We start from the raw sequence: 16,571 nt of genomic DNA on the forward strand, positions 1-16,571 counted from the left end.
CTAGTCATTGAACCAGGATAACAACTCAGTAATTAACCAACCAGCAATGTACTGATGATGAGAGCTGGACTCTTAGCTATCAGGCTATTCTTTGTACAGGAAGATACATGAAATTCAGATTATACTCAAGTTTTTTGCTCTTAAAATCAGAGCGATGGAAGTGAGTGGTATGCAAAGTGTCTGCAAACACAATATGAAGGTGCCCTCCTTCATCCTGACCTACAGCAGACATGGCTCATCAGTCATGGTGCTTGGCCTGAACAGCCTTATGGAACCTCCAGTGCAATTCATTAGGATTTGGCAGGTAACATGCAACCTATTTGCCATCTCTATGGAAACATGAGAATGTGTAATGGCATCAGGTTGTATTTGCCAAAAGCATCTACCTCTATGGTAGGGGAACACTTGGTGCAGAGAACAGATGAGGCGTTTGGGAGATTACCTCTTTAGGGTTGTGTCAAAATATACTTCTTGGTCTCCTGAATTTTCTGTGTTCCAGTGTTCCATGCTCACCAAGTACTTATCCTTAGGAGTTTTTACATACAAATTTCACTGACATGGCTACTCTCAGATTTTACTTTGGTCTGGGGTGATTTTTATTCTTTACTTCACTGGTTTTTCTTAAATGTCATAATTTTAACTCTCAGAGAAACTGCTCTTGATTCTACCCTTTAATGCTGACAGTTTCATTCAGTTTTTAGTTATTTGTGATCCCTTTGGCCCAAGAGATGGAAGAAAGGAAGTAATTATTCCTTAGTCACTCTAAAAGACGAACAAGAAAGAAAAATCTCAAATGGAAACAGGGAATCGAGATTTGATTTTAATATGAACTTTCTTAGTCAAAACTTTTTCACATATTGTATTCTCTCAACTTGAAGAAGTAAATTCCCTTCTCATTTTTCAGATAAGGAAATGAGGCTCAGACTAGTCATGTGACATGGCTGCATTAGGAGGTTCTAGAGCCAGAATTCATTGCTGGATAAAAAATACAGTGATATGGGAGTTCCCGCTGTGGTACAGTAGGTTAAGAACCCCACTACAGCAGCTCAGGTCACTGCAGAGGTGCAAGTTCATTCCCCAGCCCCACAGAGTGGGTTAAAGGAACCATTGTTGCTACAGCTGCAGTTCGGATTCAATCCCTGGCCTGGGAACTTTCACATGCTGTGGGTGTGGCCATAAAAAAAAAAAATACAGTGATCTATCCAATACTCCATATGTAGCTCACTCATGTGCAGAATGATGAAATGGTTTCTACCAAGTCAGATTGTGAACTATATCCTAAAGTATGTGTTGTATAGTATTATTTTAATTAATATTGGCAATAAAACAGTAACATTTATGATTTTGATGAACTTGCACTGTTCCAGGTTCTTAAATACTTGATCTCATTTGATCATGACACCAACCCTGTGGAGAAGCTATTATTTGTAGAAATTTGTAGAAGCTACTATTACTTGCAAGAAATTTAAGAAGAAAGAGGTGAAATAACTTGCCTAAGATTCCAGTACTACTCTAAAGGAGAACTGGTGTTTTATTCTAGGTGTTCCTAACTTCAAAATTCTAGTTGTGAGCCAGGCAAGACCTCTTTGTCTTCTTTGGAACATGTCACACACATGTACTTGATAGAGCATAACCACCTGTCCTCTGAAGGTTTTTTCAGTTCTGTAATATAATGTACATCACGAATAGTTACTAGCTCCCAATGAAATTTTAACCAGAAACTAAGAGTAATTTTAATTACGATCTGTTAGTATTAACCTTTATGCCCTATACCTACCTAACTGTCAGGTCATGAAAAACCCAAGCAAATTCAGTTAGGTTCTACTAATTGATATACAAGTAACTATTACATCTGTTTTCCAATATCCTAGTCTTATGTGGTGATTTAAGTGTAAATTTTTAATAATTAATATTTAATAAAATTTAAAAAATTTGTTCATCAGTTACATTCAACATATTTTAAATACTCAATAGCCCCTGGAATCTAGTGGTTACAATGTTGACTTTTGTAGATATCAGTGGACATTTTCTATAGGTATTGAAATATCTATTATAGATAGATATAATGGAAATATATAATATGCAATAGGTAATTCCATTGGACAGAGCTTTATTAGATCATTCCTGAAGGTTCTTATTAGAAGTTAGATCTTGTTGCAAAATACTATTCTAATTTAGTAACCTAACAGTTTTAGCTTGGTCTGAATATGATCTAGCACTAAAATCAGCAACCTATGGCCTGTTTTTGTTTGTCTGTGAGCTAGTAATGCTTTTACATTTTAAATGGCTATATATTTAATTTTTTAAAGTACCTCCATAATTTCCTTGATTTTGCATCTTTTCTTGCAAAGCTTAAAATATTTACTATCTGATCCTCTAAGAAAAAGATTGCAGTCCCCAGTTCTAGGGTACCATAAGGCATTTAAAAAGTGTTTACTGAATGCATGGATAACAGGGAATGACGGAAAAGTGTTTGAGAAACATACACAAACTCAGGTAGTTTAGTGAACTAGGTGGTAATATTTTCTAGCAAGGAAAAAGGCAATTCAATTTTCTTTATTAAATGGGCTTCCTTCTTTCAGTGATTCGTATCAGGGGATGGAGAGCAAGGCCTTAAAAGTAATTCTTTTAAGAACTTTGTATACTTCACTGCTTAGGGGAAAATGGTATTTACCCTGTATAAGTTTGGGAAAGGTTGCAGTTTCAGCCTGATTTCCACTGGATTACATTGAAACTTGAGCTCTGTTTTAGCAGCGACACTGACAATTGAAGGGAATTACTGGTAAAACGAGCCCAGAAGGTAACTCTCGTGGTTTTCCCTGATCTTTTCACTCTCTCTCAAACCATGCACATTGTGTTTTCTCTGGCACACTGGTGAGCTTTCTATCAAGGAGATGAGAGATTTTGACAGCAATTTTTTTAGTTTGCCCAAAAAAGAGAACGGTTCTCTCAGACATTATTGTCCCAGAAGTCAAGTGTCATTTAACAAAGCTTTTACTCCAGGCAGTATCATTTCTATATGTCCCTATAGCAGTTAGAGATTGGAAAACTTTAAAGAATTTGTCATTATTTGTTTTTAAATTGAGAAATTATATTTCAATTAAATGTCTTTATGTGCACTGATATGCCTCTAGGCAATTAAAAAGACTGAATTTTATATTTCATAAATCATTGCCACATAACTTTCAATTAAACCTAAATACTACTGTGGCTACAAGTATCAATTTTTTTCTGAATAATTGGAAGAATATTGTTATGACAATATAGTCCCATAGCACTTTATAAAAGGCACTTATATTTCAGGAGTTAACGTAAATTGTTATGTTTTATTTAAAGGATTATCTTCTCCATTAGATTATTAGTTCAGAAGGCCAGTGCCAGAATCTTATTTATCTTTGTGTTTCTTGGAACCTGGACACACTCAGTAAAATTTAAGTGAAATAATAAAAGCACATGCATGTTCGTGTGGTCTTTGAGGGCAGTGGTCTGGTCTTAGGCATCTTTTTCGTTCTAGTCTGAAGACTGAGTATATCTGTGAAATTTACCAAATTAGATTCTATTCAGTTCTGAGGTTATGAAAAAAATCACAGATCTTTTTTTTTTTTTTTTTTTTTGGCCACACCCACAGCATTTAAGTTCCCCAGCCAGGAATTGAACCCCCGCCACAGCAGTGACTCAAGCCACTGCAGGGACAACACTGGATCCTTAACCTGCTGCACCAGAGGGGAAATCCTACCACAGATCATTTTGACACAATAGCTCTTCTTCCTGGTTTTCTTCCTGTTTCTTCAGTCATTCTGTTACCTCATTCACTCATTCATTTTAAAAACATTTCATTCTATCAACTTTGAGAATGAGTTATCTATCAGTCATTGTCCAGAAGAAGGAATCAATTTTCTTTTATCTGCCATTTCAAATACTCATCTCCATCTTTCTCCTCTTTTATGAGCAGGTTGATGACTATATTGGGAAATCATTTCTCTCTTAAGCATACTGCATTCTTTAAATAAGTAATGCTTCCATCATAGCATAGAGAACTGAGCTATTTGTATATTCCTGTTAACATGGTGATATCCTACAACTGGAGTTTATAAATAATAGCACACTGAACCTATAGGATATATTTTTATTGCTTGCTTAATAAGTTTATTTAGTAATTATCATCTTACAGAAGCAAATAGAACCTATAAACTTACAATTCATGTATTGATTGCCTTTCTAGATATAGGCTATTATTATATGAGTTTCACTAGAGGATGTTTTGATTTCACTTGAAATTGTACCATTGCCTGAGTTTTCAAGCTGTCAAAATTTCTAGGATAATTGGATCTGAGATAGCACTTAGAGGAACTCCAGGGTGTGATTGGTGAGATCACATCCTTAGACTTGAGTCAGATCAAAGCTAAGAAAAGATGTCTATTGCTAGTCAGAATTTTGTTTCATTTTGCTAAAGGTGTAAAGAAATTTCAAGAGCTCCTTAGCAGTTGTGTTGATAGAACATATTGTCCACCAAATACATAAAATTATAAACAAATGAAGATTTGGATAGAAAATAAATATGTTGACAGACTGACCTAGTGTATGAACCAAGATTAATTCCTTTGATCTGCAACATATTTTCTTAAAGCATTAGTGAATGACCATATATGAAGAAAAACAGGTGTGACTAGAGGTCAAAGGAATTATGCTTTTTTCTTTGTACATTCTCCTCATGCTGCCATCACCAATTAAAATGCATACTGCTAATTGAAAACTTAGTACTTCATCTAATTCTTGCTTTTCCTAATTCTGTGTGAAGGATACCTAGTACTCTTGATCCTGAGAAAAGAATTTACGTGTATAGATCACAGTGCTTTTGCAGTGTTCTTAGGAAAGTATTAGCTTTTAATGTGATTTAGGGCTCGGTTCCCTGCAGGAGCAATAAAGACAAAATTTACAACAAAAGTGAAATTCAGAAATAACAATAGACGTTCAAAATGTAGAACATGGTTCTCAACTATGCACAATTCTGCCTCCTGAGGGTACTTAGAAATATGTGGGGACATTTTTGGTTTTCACAATGACTGAGAAGTGAGGAGAACCACTGACATTTAGTGGATGAGGTCAGAAAAGCAAAACATCCTGCAACCCATGGGACAGTCCCACCTAAGAAGAATTATTCTGACCACATGCTGGGGCGCTCACCTCTCTCTCTGTGCAACACAGGCAGTCACAGATGACATTAAGCAATCCAAAGTCACAGGGTCATTGTTTGCCATTTCTTGGCATTCTGTTTGCTGATTTTCTTGAAGCCCTCAATGCAAAATGTAACATTTTCTTTATGAGTATGTGAAGATCAAAGGAACAAACTACCTTGTCCAAGTGCAATCGATGATTTAGGGGACCTTGAAGACACTGTCACATATTCCTCAAAAATAATTTAAATATGTAGTAGTTTAGGAAAAGCAAGCACTTGAACACTTGTGCTTAGTTTGGGGTTGGCCTTCTGTAGTAGTCTGTGAGCTTCTGGAGGGCGGAAGCTGTGCCTTGCTCTTCCTTTCAACCTCAGAGACTTGAATATTGCCTGACACACAGTATATCCTATCGATTGAAAAAGTTTTTTGTTTTTTTCTATGGCCACATCTGCAACATATGAAAGTTCCCAGGCTGGGGGTTGAATTGGAGCTGCAGCTGAAGCCACAGCAGCAGCAACATCAGCTCTGGCTCTGAGACACATCTGAGACCTACCTCACAGTTTACAACAATGCCATTTCCTTAACCCACTGAGTGAGGCCAGGGATCAAACCCACATCCTCACAGAGACTACAGTGAGTTTTTAACCCCCTGAGTCACAATGGGAACTCCAGTGACGCTGTTATTAACTGTACTATACTTTTTTCTTTTTTTTCTTTTTAGGGCGGCACCCGCAGCACATGGAGGTTCCTAGGCTAGGTGTCGATTCAGAGCTACAGCTGCCGGCCTTTGCCACAGCCACAGCAACGCAGGATCCGAGCTGTGTCTTTGACCTACACCACAGCTCGTGGCAACTCCAGATTCTTAACCCACTGAGCGAGGCCAGGGATTGAACCCCTAACCTCATGGTTCCTAGTTGGATTCGTTTCCACTGTGCCACTATGGGAACTCCAACTTAAAGAGGCTGTAGTTCTTGCAGCCCAGCAACCTGGGTTCACATTCTGGTGGTTTTGCTACTTCGTATCTGTGTGTCTTGCATTGGGTATTTAATTCCCCGTCTTGGTAACATTGTCTGTGAAACCCTACATCTTGGGGCTGAGATTAAATGAGTTAATAAATGTAAAGCCATTGGAACAGTGCTGGTATATAGTAAATGTTCATTATCAGTTGTTATTAGCATTATTTTTTATGTAGTGTTAAGACCCCTAAAATATTACTGTACTTCTGAGAACTAAATATCAGTATTTTTGAGATGTCTATTGAAGTATTTTTTCTTTTAGATCTTATTACCTGTCATTCTTTTAGGAAGAAACAGGAATCAAACTGGCTTGGGAAGAGGTTGGTTAAATTTCTTTAATACGTCAATGTATGATTTCATTACATGGCCACATTAAAGTAATTTTCAACTATCTTTTAGGTTTAAAACTCAGAGAAAATGCAAAGTTACCAACATATCAGCTGAAATACTATTTTAAAAACTAAATAATTTAGGTAAGCTTACGATAGTATTATTTTCTACATAAGTAAATTGAAATAATTACATACATATTCTTTAAAGTAGGGTGAAGAACTTTAGGCACTAAATAGGAATTGCTTATTGTTCAAAGCAGCTGTAACTGGTATTTTGCGAATATCAGAGGTTTCACACGAGGGTATTTTTCAGTGATTAAAGTTAATTCTCTTAATTCCTAGAATGTTCTTTCTCAGCCATTTTTATGGAAATATATGTCACCCTTCCCTGACTTCTCAAAATTGGTTATGCAGCTGAATGAACCAAAAAGCATAAGAAGCCACTGCTATCAATGTGACATACTTCTTAAGGCTTACATTTTGCTACAAGATATAAGGGGAGGGTTGCACGAAGAGAGAGGAATCATAAATTTAAATTAAAATCACATGTATATTTGGTTCTGAATGCAAAATTCATATAAATGTTTAAAGTAATATATAAAACTTCAAAGAAATTTCAGGGTTATAGAAGCTGGTCACAGGCTAGGAGATTAGGTCCTTCTTATAAAAGGTACTTCAAGGAGAAGAAGTATAGCTCTGTGTAGTTAATAATGTTTAACATTTTAATGGAGAGGGCCCTTGGGGTTATTCCAGTTTCGAGGCTGTTTGCACTTCTTTAAAGTAGCCCCTATTGGCAGTTTATTGACCATCTCACTGTCAAACCCCAAAGAGAGGTCTGCTCTTACTCCCGTCAATATTTCTCCACATATAACTTTCTAATCATTTTCCTTCTCTTTGTCGCTTCTAATTTGTAGTATCTGAAAGGTTACCGAAGTTATTGGTGGAGTGTAAACAATAATAATAATTTACATTGAGAACTATGTCTAGATACTCATGTTGCAACAGAACAAAGGGTGGGGAAAAAAGGTAAATGTAATGTATACATGTAAGGATAACTTGATCCCCTTGCTGTACAGTGGGAAAATAAAATTTAAAAAAATAAAATAATAATTTAAAATAGTGAACCTTAGTTTACACACAAATTTAATATCCGTATTCTCAGTAAGCTAGCAAGGTGCTCATTCCTTATCCCTGTTCCTGGAGGGAGAAATAGAGCAGAACTTTTCCATTGAGATGACTTTTCTTTTTTTTTGGTCAGTTGTTTTTTAAGACTTTTATTTTTTTTTAATTAATTAATTTATTTATTTATTTTGGTCTTTTTGGCATTTCTTGGGCCACTCCCGCGGCATATGGAGGTTCCCAGGCTAGGGGTCTAATCGGAGCTGTAGCCACCAGCCTATGCCAAAGGCACAGCAACGCAGGATCCGAGCCGCGTCTGCAACCTACACCACAGCTCACGGCAACGCCGGATCGTTAACCCACTGAGCAAGGGCAGGGACCAAACCCGCAACCTCATGGTTCCTAGTTGGATTCGTTAACCACTGCGCCACGATGGGAACTCCTGTTTTTTTTTTTTTTTTTTTTTTTTGGAAGACTTTTAGAGCAGTTTATGTTCATGGAAAAAGTGTGGGGAATGTGTAGAGATTTCTCACGTACCCCTTGCCTCTACACATGTGTAGCCCCCTCCCCCATTAACATGCCCAGACAAAATATTTGTCGTAACTTTCGAACTTATATTGACACATCATGATTGTTTCAAGTCCACAGTTTATAGTAGGGTTCACTTTTGGTGTAGTAAATTCTGTGAGTTTGTACAAATGTATAGTGACATACAAAGAATCATGAAGAGTATTCTAACTTACCTAAGCATCCTCTATGCTCTGCTTATTCATCCCTCCACCAAAACCCCAGCAACCATGGATCTTTCTAGTCTCTCCAAAGTTTTGCCTTTTCCAGATGTAATATAGCTGGAATCATACAGTATGTAGTCTTTTTAGGTTGGCTTCTTTTACTCAGTCATATGCTTTAAATTTCCTCCAGGTTTTTTCATGGGTCAACATGGCTCATTTCTTTTTAACACTGAATAACATTCCATTGCCTCAATATACCACAGCTTATTTATTACCCATTAACCTACTGAAGGACATACTGGTTGCTTCCGGTTGTGGCAATTATAAAGAAAGCAGTTATAAGCATCTGTGTACAGGATTTTGTGTGAACATAAGTTTTCAGCTCCTCTGGGTAAATACCAAGGAGTGTGATTGCTATACTCTATGTTAAGAATGTGTTTACTTTTGTAAACTACTCAAGTGTTTTAAGAAACCGCTAAACTGTCTCCTAAAGTGGCTGTAACATTTTGCATTCTCACCAACAACTAAGAGTTCCCCTTGTTCCACATCCTTGTCAGCATTTGGTGTTGTCAGTGCTCTGAATTTTGGCCATTCAAAAAGGTATGTGGTGGGATCTCATCTGTTTGTTTTTTTTTTTTTTTTTTGTAATTCACATTTCCCTGCTAACATAGGATGTGCAGCATCTTTTCATATACTGATTTGCCATCTGCGTATCTTTGGTGAGGTATCTGTTAAGGGTTTTTGCTCACTTAAAAAATCAGATTGTTAGTTTTTCTTATTGGTGAGTTTTAAGAGATCTTTGTGTATTTTAGGTAACAGTCCTTTATCAGATGTGTACTTTCCAAAGACTTATTCCTTTGATAGTTTCTTTCACAGGACAGAAATTTTTAATTTTAATGACTTTCACCTTATCTCCATTATTTCTTTCATGGCTGGCAGCTTTGGTACCATACATAAAAAAGTGACCACCAAATCCAGATTTCTCCTATGTTATTTTCTAGGAGTTTTGTAGCACATTTTGCATTTAGGTTTGTGGTCCATTTTGAGTTAATTTTGTGAAGGGTACAAGGTCTTATGTCTAGATTCTTTTTTTTTTTTGGCATGTGGCTATCCAGTTGTTCAGCACCATTTGTTGAGAAAACTACATTTGCTCCTTTGTCATATATCAATCGACTATATTGGTGGATTCTATTTCTGTTCCACTGATGTATTTGTCTTTTCTTCTGCCAGTACCACACAGTCTTGGTTAGTGTAACTTTATAGTAGATCATGAAATCAAGTAGGGTCGGTCTTCTGACTTTGTTCTTCTCCTTGACTATCATGTTGGCTATTCTGGGTCTTTTGTCTCCATCTAAACCTTAGAATCAGTTTGACCATATCTAAAAAATAAATTGCTGGGATTTTGATTGGGATTGCATTCAATCTGTAGATCAAGTTGAGAGGACTTTTCTTTTTCACTCTTGAGTTTCTCTCTAAATTCCTACAGATTAAGCTTTCTTAAAATTTGACTGTGGATAAGCACTAAATGATTGTGTTGCTTTTATACCACATTCTTCATATAAGCTTTTGATTATTATCTAAAGGGGAACAATGGCACAGAACTCCAAAATAGACAACATAAGTCATTTATACTTACATTATAAATTACATATGGATATATGTGTGTGTAAATATTTCTGTAATGGATACCTTCTGAATACTATTCTGTATAGACTATTTTAAAATCTTTTGATTTTTTTATGTTAACAAATTAATATAAGAAGAGAACTACTAAGATAATAGTTTAGTAGTAAGGAAAATATTAGAATACTTCATTTTTATTCTATTTTATTAGAATATTTTACTTTGAATATATTTTATGTGATAAAAGTTTTATCAGTGTCCTTCATTAACTTTTATGCATTTAGAGAAAAATGTTGTCCTTTTCTTCATCCTTATAATAATACATGTATCTACCTTGTTCAGATATGAAAATTCATTAAGTAAAAATCTTCTTAGAAATATTATAAAATTGACTTTGATTATCTCTGGGATTGTCAGAACTCTCATTTTATTAGTAATTGGAGAGGATTCTCTTGTCCTGTTTTTAATAATAGCCTGGCAGGGTTTGAGGTTTCTTAACCCAATGTTTTTTCCATTTCCATAATAATGGATCTTATTTAAGGCTTTTTAAAAAAATCACTCTTTAAAAGGTGTGAATAAAATGAAGAGTGACTAAAATAGAATGAGTCCCCAGTTATTATTGGTAATTGCTGAGCATACTGAGATGGGCTTTTGACTACTTTACTTCTTGGGCCTTTTTCCTCAGGATTTTCTGTTAAAATTGCAAATTTGGATTTCTGTATTCTTTATGGTGGTCATTAGCATCCTATTCTAAGTGCTAAAGAATTCTGTAAATTTTGTCAGAAAAATAAAGAATAGCATTTATTCATTTCACAAAGCAAAAGGTTGGTGAAATTGGACATAAAAGAATCAAACATGGTCTTTAAACTTCTAGAGGACCAGGATTCCAATTTGTTAAAAACATAATCATCAACTACCAGTATTAAAGAACTTAAGAGAAATTGTTAGTAAGACAGATATGCTGGCGTGATGATAATACAGGCAGGAATCAAGATGTCCAGCTTTTGTATTTTGAAAGGAGCTGAAATGAAAAAAAAAAAAAGATAATTTATTCCGAAGTTCTGAAAGCAAGTATAATACCAGAAAAAAAGCAAGAATGCCTTAAAATCAAGATAAAGGAATGGAATTATTTAAATCAGCTATCCTGATACTTGAAAATTGATTCTATTTTTTCCCAGTTCTTGCAGTTAGGTCTACATAAATGATTTTCTTTCTATTGTGCAATAAATTCTGTAAAGTTAACTCTGTCCTCATCCTACTTTCTATTCTTTACTAGTAATTTTGTCTTAGCTTTCCATTTTCTTGTTCTAACCTAATAGAGGGGACAGATGGAGAAAAAGGAATGACAAAGAAGTGATTTCATTTAAGTTAATGGCAAAGAGTTGATCCTTTTAAGAATCCCTTGATTAATATGCCATTCATTATGCTAATTAGATTTAGTCATTAGATAATTAAAATAAGAGCAGTGGTAAAATCACTAAGATAAAAAAAGTTAGAAAACAAACTGGGAAAAATTATTTACCATAATTTAAATGGATAGAGGCTCACTATCCTTATATATAAAGAGCTCTTTCAGATCAATGAGGGTCAGTAAAAGAATATGATGGATAATGGGACAAAGAACATAGCATGAGCAGGCATGTGAAGCAACGTGTAGACCTCTTTTCTCCTTAGACTTTCGGATAGGAAGGAAAGAAAAATATAATTAGTAAGTTACTCAAGTAAATTAAAAGTGACCTTTAATGTGACCATCCACTAAAAATGTTTACAAATGCTCATAGTTAGCATTTGAATTTTACCAACAATAAAAATTAATGCAAAGTTTCAGTACCCTAGTAGCAGAATTGTTCATAGAGACAACAAAAAAACGCTTCAGCAAAGAAAAATGTGTTATTATCTAAAGGGCACTGTTAAATTAGCTACTCTTGGGAGTTCCCCTTATGGCTCAGCAGTAACAAATCTGACTAGCATCCACCAGGACACGGGTTTGGCCTCACTCAATGGGTTAAAGGATCCGACATTGCTGTGAGCTCTGGTGTAGATCACAGACACAGCTCAGATCAAGTGATGCTGTGGCTGTGGTGTAGGCTGGCACTTGCAGCTCCAATTCGACCCCTAGCCTGGGAACTTCCATATGCCGTGGGTACGGTCCAAAAAAGTAAAAAAAAAAAAAATTACCTTCTCTTACATGGGAATTCTATTCCAATTTAGGAGAACTCTGGAAAATGAATAAGTTATGGTGAATTTAGTCCACATAATCAATAAAGAAAGCATTTTTTGTTTATGTACTTAATATGTTCTCCATAAAATCCTTCTGACTAAGCCAAATTACAGATACTATAATGCTTCAAAATGAATTAGTCTTTCAAGGGGACAATATAAAATCACTTTGAGAATATAGTATGAATTGTTCTAAGCAAGGTCTGCTTCAGATTACATTCACAAAGCTGTGGAGAGGGCTTATCTGGAGGTATTTACATGTTCAGTTACTGTTGCACCACCCATAGTGGTTTGGGTCTCTGTCCAGAGGATTTTCGGTATATCCTTTTAATATCTTAACAATGTGCCCATTTCAAATCAAGTCCATTTCATTATTTAAACATACTAGGAATTTGGTAACTGCTTAAATATTAGTAATTAAGGCAGAGGTCAAGTTCTAATGATGATGGTGATTGATCTAATTGGCTCTGTCAGAATTCTTCTTCCTGTTCCAAGTAATTAGGGAAGCAGAAAGATAGTTGTGGAAGCAAAGTGCTTGGAGGAGCATAAATTTTGCTCAGCAGTCTTTGCAGTGAATGCACCTAGCACTGAAAAATTTCTCTGCAAGTAGCTGAAAGAAATCTGTGTATTCTCTGGTATCTATATGTAAAAATTACTTAGGATAGGAACGGTGTGGATAGCTTTACTTCTTGAGTCTTGTTTTATAAATGATAATAACCAGATTAACAAAGCATTTTTACCAGGTTAACAGTTTTGCTAGTTCTCAGAGAATGTAATTTATCCTTAATGGGAACTGTGGAGAATTAGATGAGATACTCTGTGACTTTCCTGATGTGAATTGCTATAATACTGTGATGCATTGACATCAGCACTTTTTTTCTGTAATGTCTGTGATCATTTTGGATTGCTGTTATTCCACGAGGTTCAGATTCATGTGAGGCGCCATAACTTTTGGGATAAAACTGTTATTTTATTAAGAACAACAGGATAAACAATGAGATTCTGCTGTACAGCACAAGGACTATATCTGATCACTGTGATGCAACACTATGATGCAATATGTATAACTGGGTCACTTTACAGCAGAAATTGACAGGACATTGTAAATCAACTATAATAAAAATAAATACATTTTTAAAAATTATATTATTATCATCCCCAAAAAAGAATGGCTGCATTAAAATCAACATGACTAAAAAGTTTCTTTTTCTCCTTCATTTAAGAAACAATTGACTTTTTTTTGCCTTATCACAAGGTAAGAGATATAAAAAAGAATCATGACATTAATTAAAAGAAGTTTCTTAAAACATACATGCGAGTGTATCTAAATATATTGACCTATTTTAAGGTATTTGTCATCTACTGACACAAAGAAGTGACACTTTGGCAGTGTGGCAATATTCAGGTTTATCTGAGGTATGGTTTAGAGGCTTCTGCTTAGTGGCTCAAATTTATTATTAAAGTCTTTACCAGCGGGACCATAAGTCCCGACTCCTTTAATGTGGGCTGCACTTAGTAATGTCCTCGCAAAGAGTACAGTAAGAAAAAGGGGTACAAAAGAAAGTAACTTTGTAGTGTGGAAACCTACAGACAACACATTTGCCAGGTAATCAAGGTTAACATCAACAGTGATGGATCATATTGATAGTATGAACCCTTAATGTGATGTGGTTCAGGTGTTAACTTCGCAACACGGCCTTCCTTTCAAAAACCCGTAATACTAGGCTAATCATGAGGAAAACATCAAACAAACCCTAATTTTATTAGTAAGCTAGGAAAAAAAAACAAAAAAACAACTTTACCTGTTGTAACTAAGTGTGGATATGAGTGCAAATTTATTATTAAGTCTCAGTTAAGAACGGTGTGGCTAAATATTTCTCACTATTGCCTGAGTTGAAATCAAATTGTTAGTTAAGATTGACTACTCTTATAAAGGTGAATAATGTTAGGGAGAAAATGGCTTAAAAATAAGCTCAAAACTCTTTATAAATACTAGCATTAGGAAACATGACTATCAAAGAATGCTAGATTAATATAGTAGGAATAAAAATTAAGCCCAGATTTCCAAAGAGCTAGTAATTTAGCCTTGAAAGGGAAAGTGCCTGATATTTCAGAACAGAATATTGTTTATCCTAGTGAGGCTAATCTGGTTCATTAGGATAGCTTTTATATCAAATAGGAACCTAATCTGGTTCATTAGGATAGCTTTTATATCAAACACACACGCATACACATTTTCAAAATAGGGTTACATATATATATGTACAAATCAAAGTACTTGTTAATGGTTTTTTGGTGCTATTTTATCTACTAGACAATATAGAAACCCTGTAGTAGGTTAGAAATACATCAGTTTTTTTTAGAAGTACAGATTTTCCTAGATATAATTGCTTTTAAAGAACGATTAACTAGAAGATTTGTTTTTTTATCTTTTTTTTTTTGTCTTTTTAGGGCCACACGCAGGGCCTATGGAGATTCCCAGGCTACAGGTTAAATCTGAGCTGTAGCTGCCAGCCTGTACCACAGCCATAGCAACGCAGATCCAAGCCTCATCTGCGACCTACACCAAAGCTCATGGCAACGCTGGATCCTTAACCCACTAAGCGAGGTCAGGGATCGAACCTGCATCCTCACAGATGCTAGTCAGCTTCTTTCCGCTGAGCCACGACAGGAACTCTGAAGATTTATTTTCCATATGAAGGCTTGGTGGAAAATATTTGGGCTTAAAACTGTTTATTTTAAATTCACAATTTTTTAAAAACTCTGGTTTAAACAGTTCATAGGAGAGTAGATTATGTGCTGGAGGCACAGTTTATGTGGAACAAAATGATTTTTAATTTCTAGAATGTACTATAAACCAAAGACCTTAAAAAATTCTCTAGTATAGATAATGAAGAGCAATGTGCATTACTGCATTGGGTGTTTCTGGTTTCCTCATAAAATGTAGGCAGGTTTCTAGAAGAATTGCCTGCATTTGATGTTTTTAAAATACACTGTTGCTGCTCCTTTGTCCCAGGCCCTTTCTGCAATATGTAGCAGAAACTAATCCATTTATTCTTTACATAATATTGCCCTTGAGGGACCATATGAGTTCTTTCAATCTATTAATCAGAGCAAACTAAGTGAGTTTATTTTAACAGATGGTCAATGGCAGATACGTTCTCAAAACCAAATGTCTGAAGAACTGAAAGGTATATACTCTGCACATGAAATAAACAGCGTCATTCTCTTTCTATCTCCTAGTGCACTGACAGGCAGAATTCCCCGGTCACATCCCCAGGATCCTCTCCCCTTGCGCAGAGAAGAAAGCCACATCCAGACCCCCTCCAGATCCCACATCTAAGCCTGCCACCCGTGCCTCCTCGCCTGGATCTGATTCAGAAAGGCATAGTTCGGTCTCCCTGTGGCAGCCCAACTGGTTCACCAAAGGTAAATTAATTTTATTAGAAACACAGATAATAGTGATGATGATGGGTTGCTCAGGTTTTTAAAATTTCATTACTCATATTTCTCATGCACTTGTTTCTGAACCACTTTGATGGATCTCTCATTTTGTTTATCATGAGTCTGCTATTCTCTTCCTTGCTTTATTAGTATAAAAGTTACATAATTATTCAGAGGGAGCACATGTCTGCAACAGCCCCCTGATTTTGCTAAAATAAACAGCATAGTAAGTATAGTTATTCTGTAAGATGGATTTAAAAGGTCATTATATGTATTAAAATAAATTGCATGCTCTTATTAAATGATATTTTATACTTATTTTCATAGTGTCTTGACGAGAAAAATATTATGGGAGTATATTTGCATAAGGGCTTAAGATGTGATAAATTATCACCCATGTTTCAAGGTGACTCAGAAGAGGGAATTATATGTACATTTTATACCTGAAGGAATTAATTACAAAGAATTATAGTATTTGCAAAGTAATTATATTACTGTTTAATATTAAAGACATAATTCTATCTGTAAATCTAAGCCCACAGTTTATTTTACTTCTGTGCAGATTTTTTTTTCAAATCTGATAAGGGAATATTTTGCTTTATTAGCTGTAAGATTTTAAACATTAACCCGATTTGGTAATATGCTTTATAGACTAAAACTAGTTGGAAGCACAGTATTTTAGTAGTATTGGACTTTTCTACATTACGGTTAACTTGATTTTAAGGTCATGTTAAAACAATTAAGGATGTCACTTAGAATTACACAAACACCAAGATTCCTTTTTTCTCTAATATTTTCTAACAACAAAAGCACAAACGTTCATCAGATAAACTATATAAATGAAAATAAGACCTGTCAAAGTCACATAGTTTCAGTTTAGGTGTGTAGCCTTCATATTTCAACGTGAGAATC

The 16,571-nt window shown here is 35.3% G+C and overlaps 1 protein-coding gene across 9 annotated transcripts in view; it reads left to right on the forward strand.

Annotated features, from left to right (window-relative positions):
• The window catches only part of CBLB (Cbl proto-oncogene B), a 219,481-nt gene that overhangs the window by 147,744 nt on the left and 55,166 nt on the right, over positions 1-16,571 (forward strand). For all 9 annotated transcript variants that reach the window (XM_047793123.1, XM_047793131.1, XM_047793097.1 and 6 more), the window contains one exon: positions 15,459-15,644. In XM_047793123.1, coding sequence (XP_047649079.1) covers positions 15,459-15,644 — 186 coding nt within the window. The remainder of the gene's footprint in view (positions 1-15,458; positions 15,645-16,571) is intronic.

Source organism: Phacochoerus africanus, chromosome 1 (assembly GCF_016906955.1).
Source record: "Phacochoerus africanus isolate WHEZ1 chromosome 1, ROS_Pafr_v1, whole genome shotgun sequence".
Lineage (NCBI taxonomy): Eukaryota > Metazoa > Chordata > Mammalia > Artiodactyla > Suidae > Phacochoerus > Phacochoerus africanus.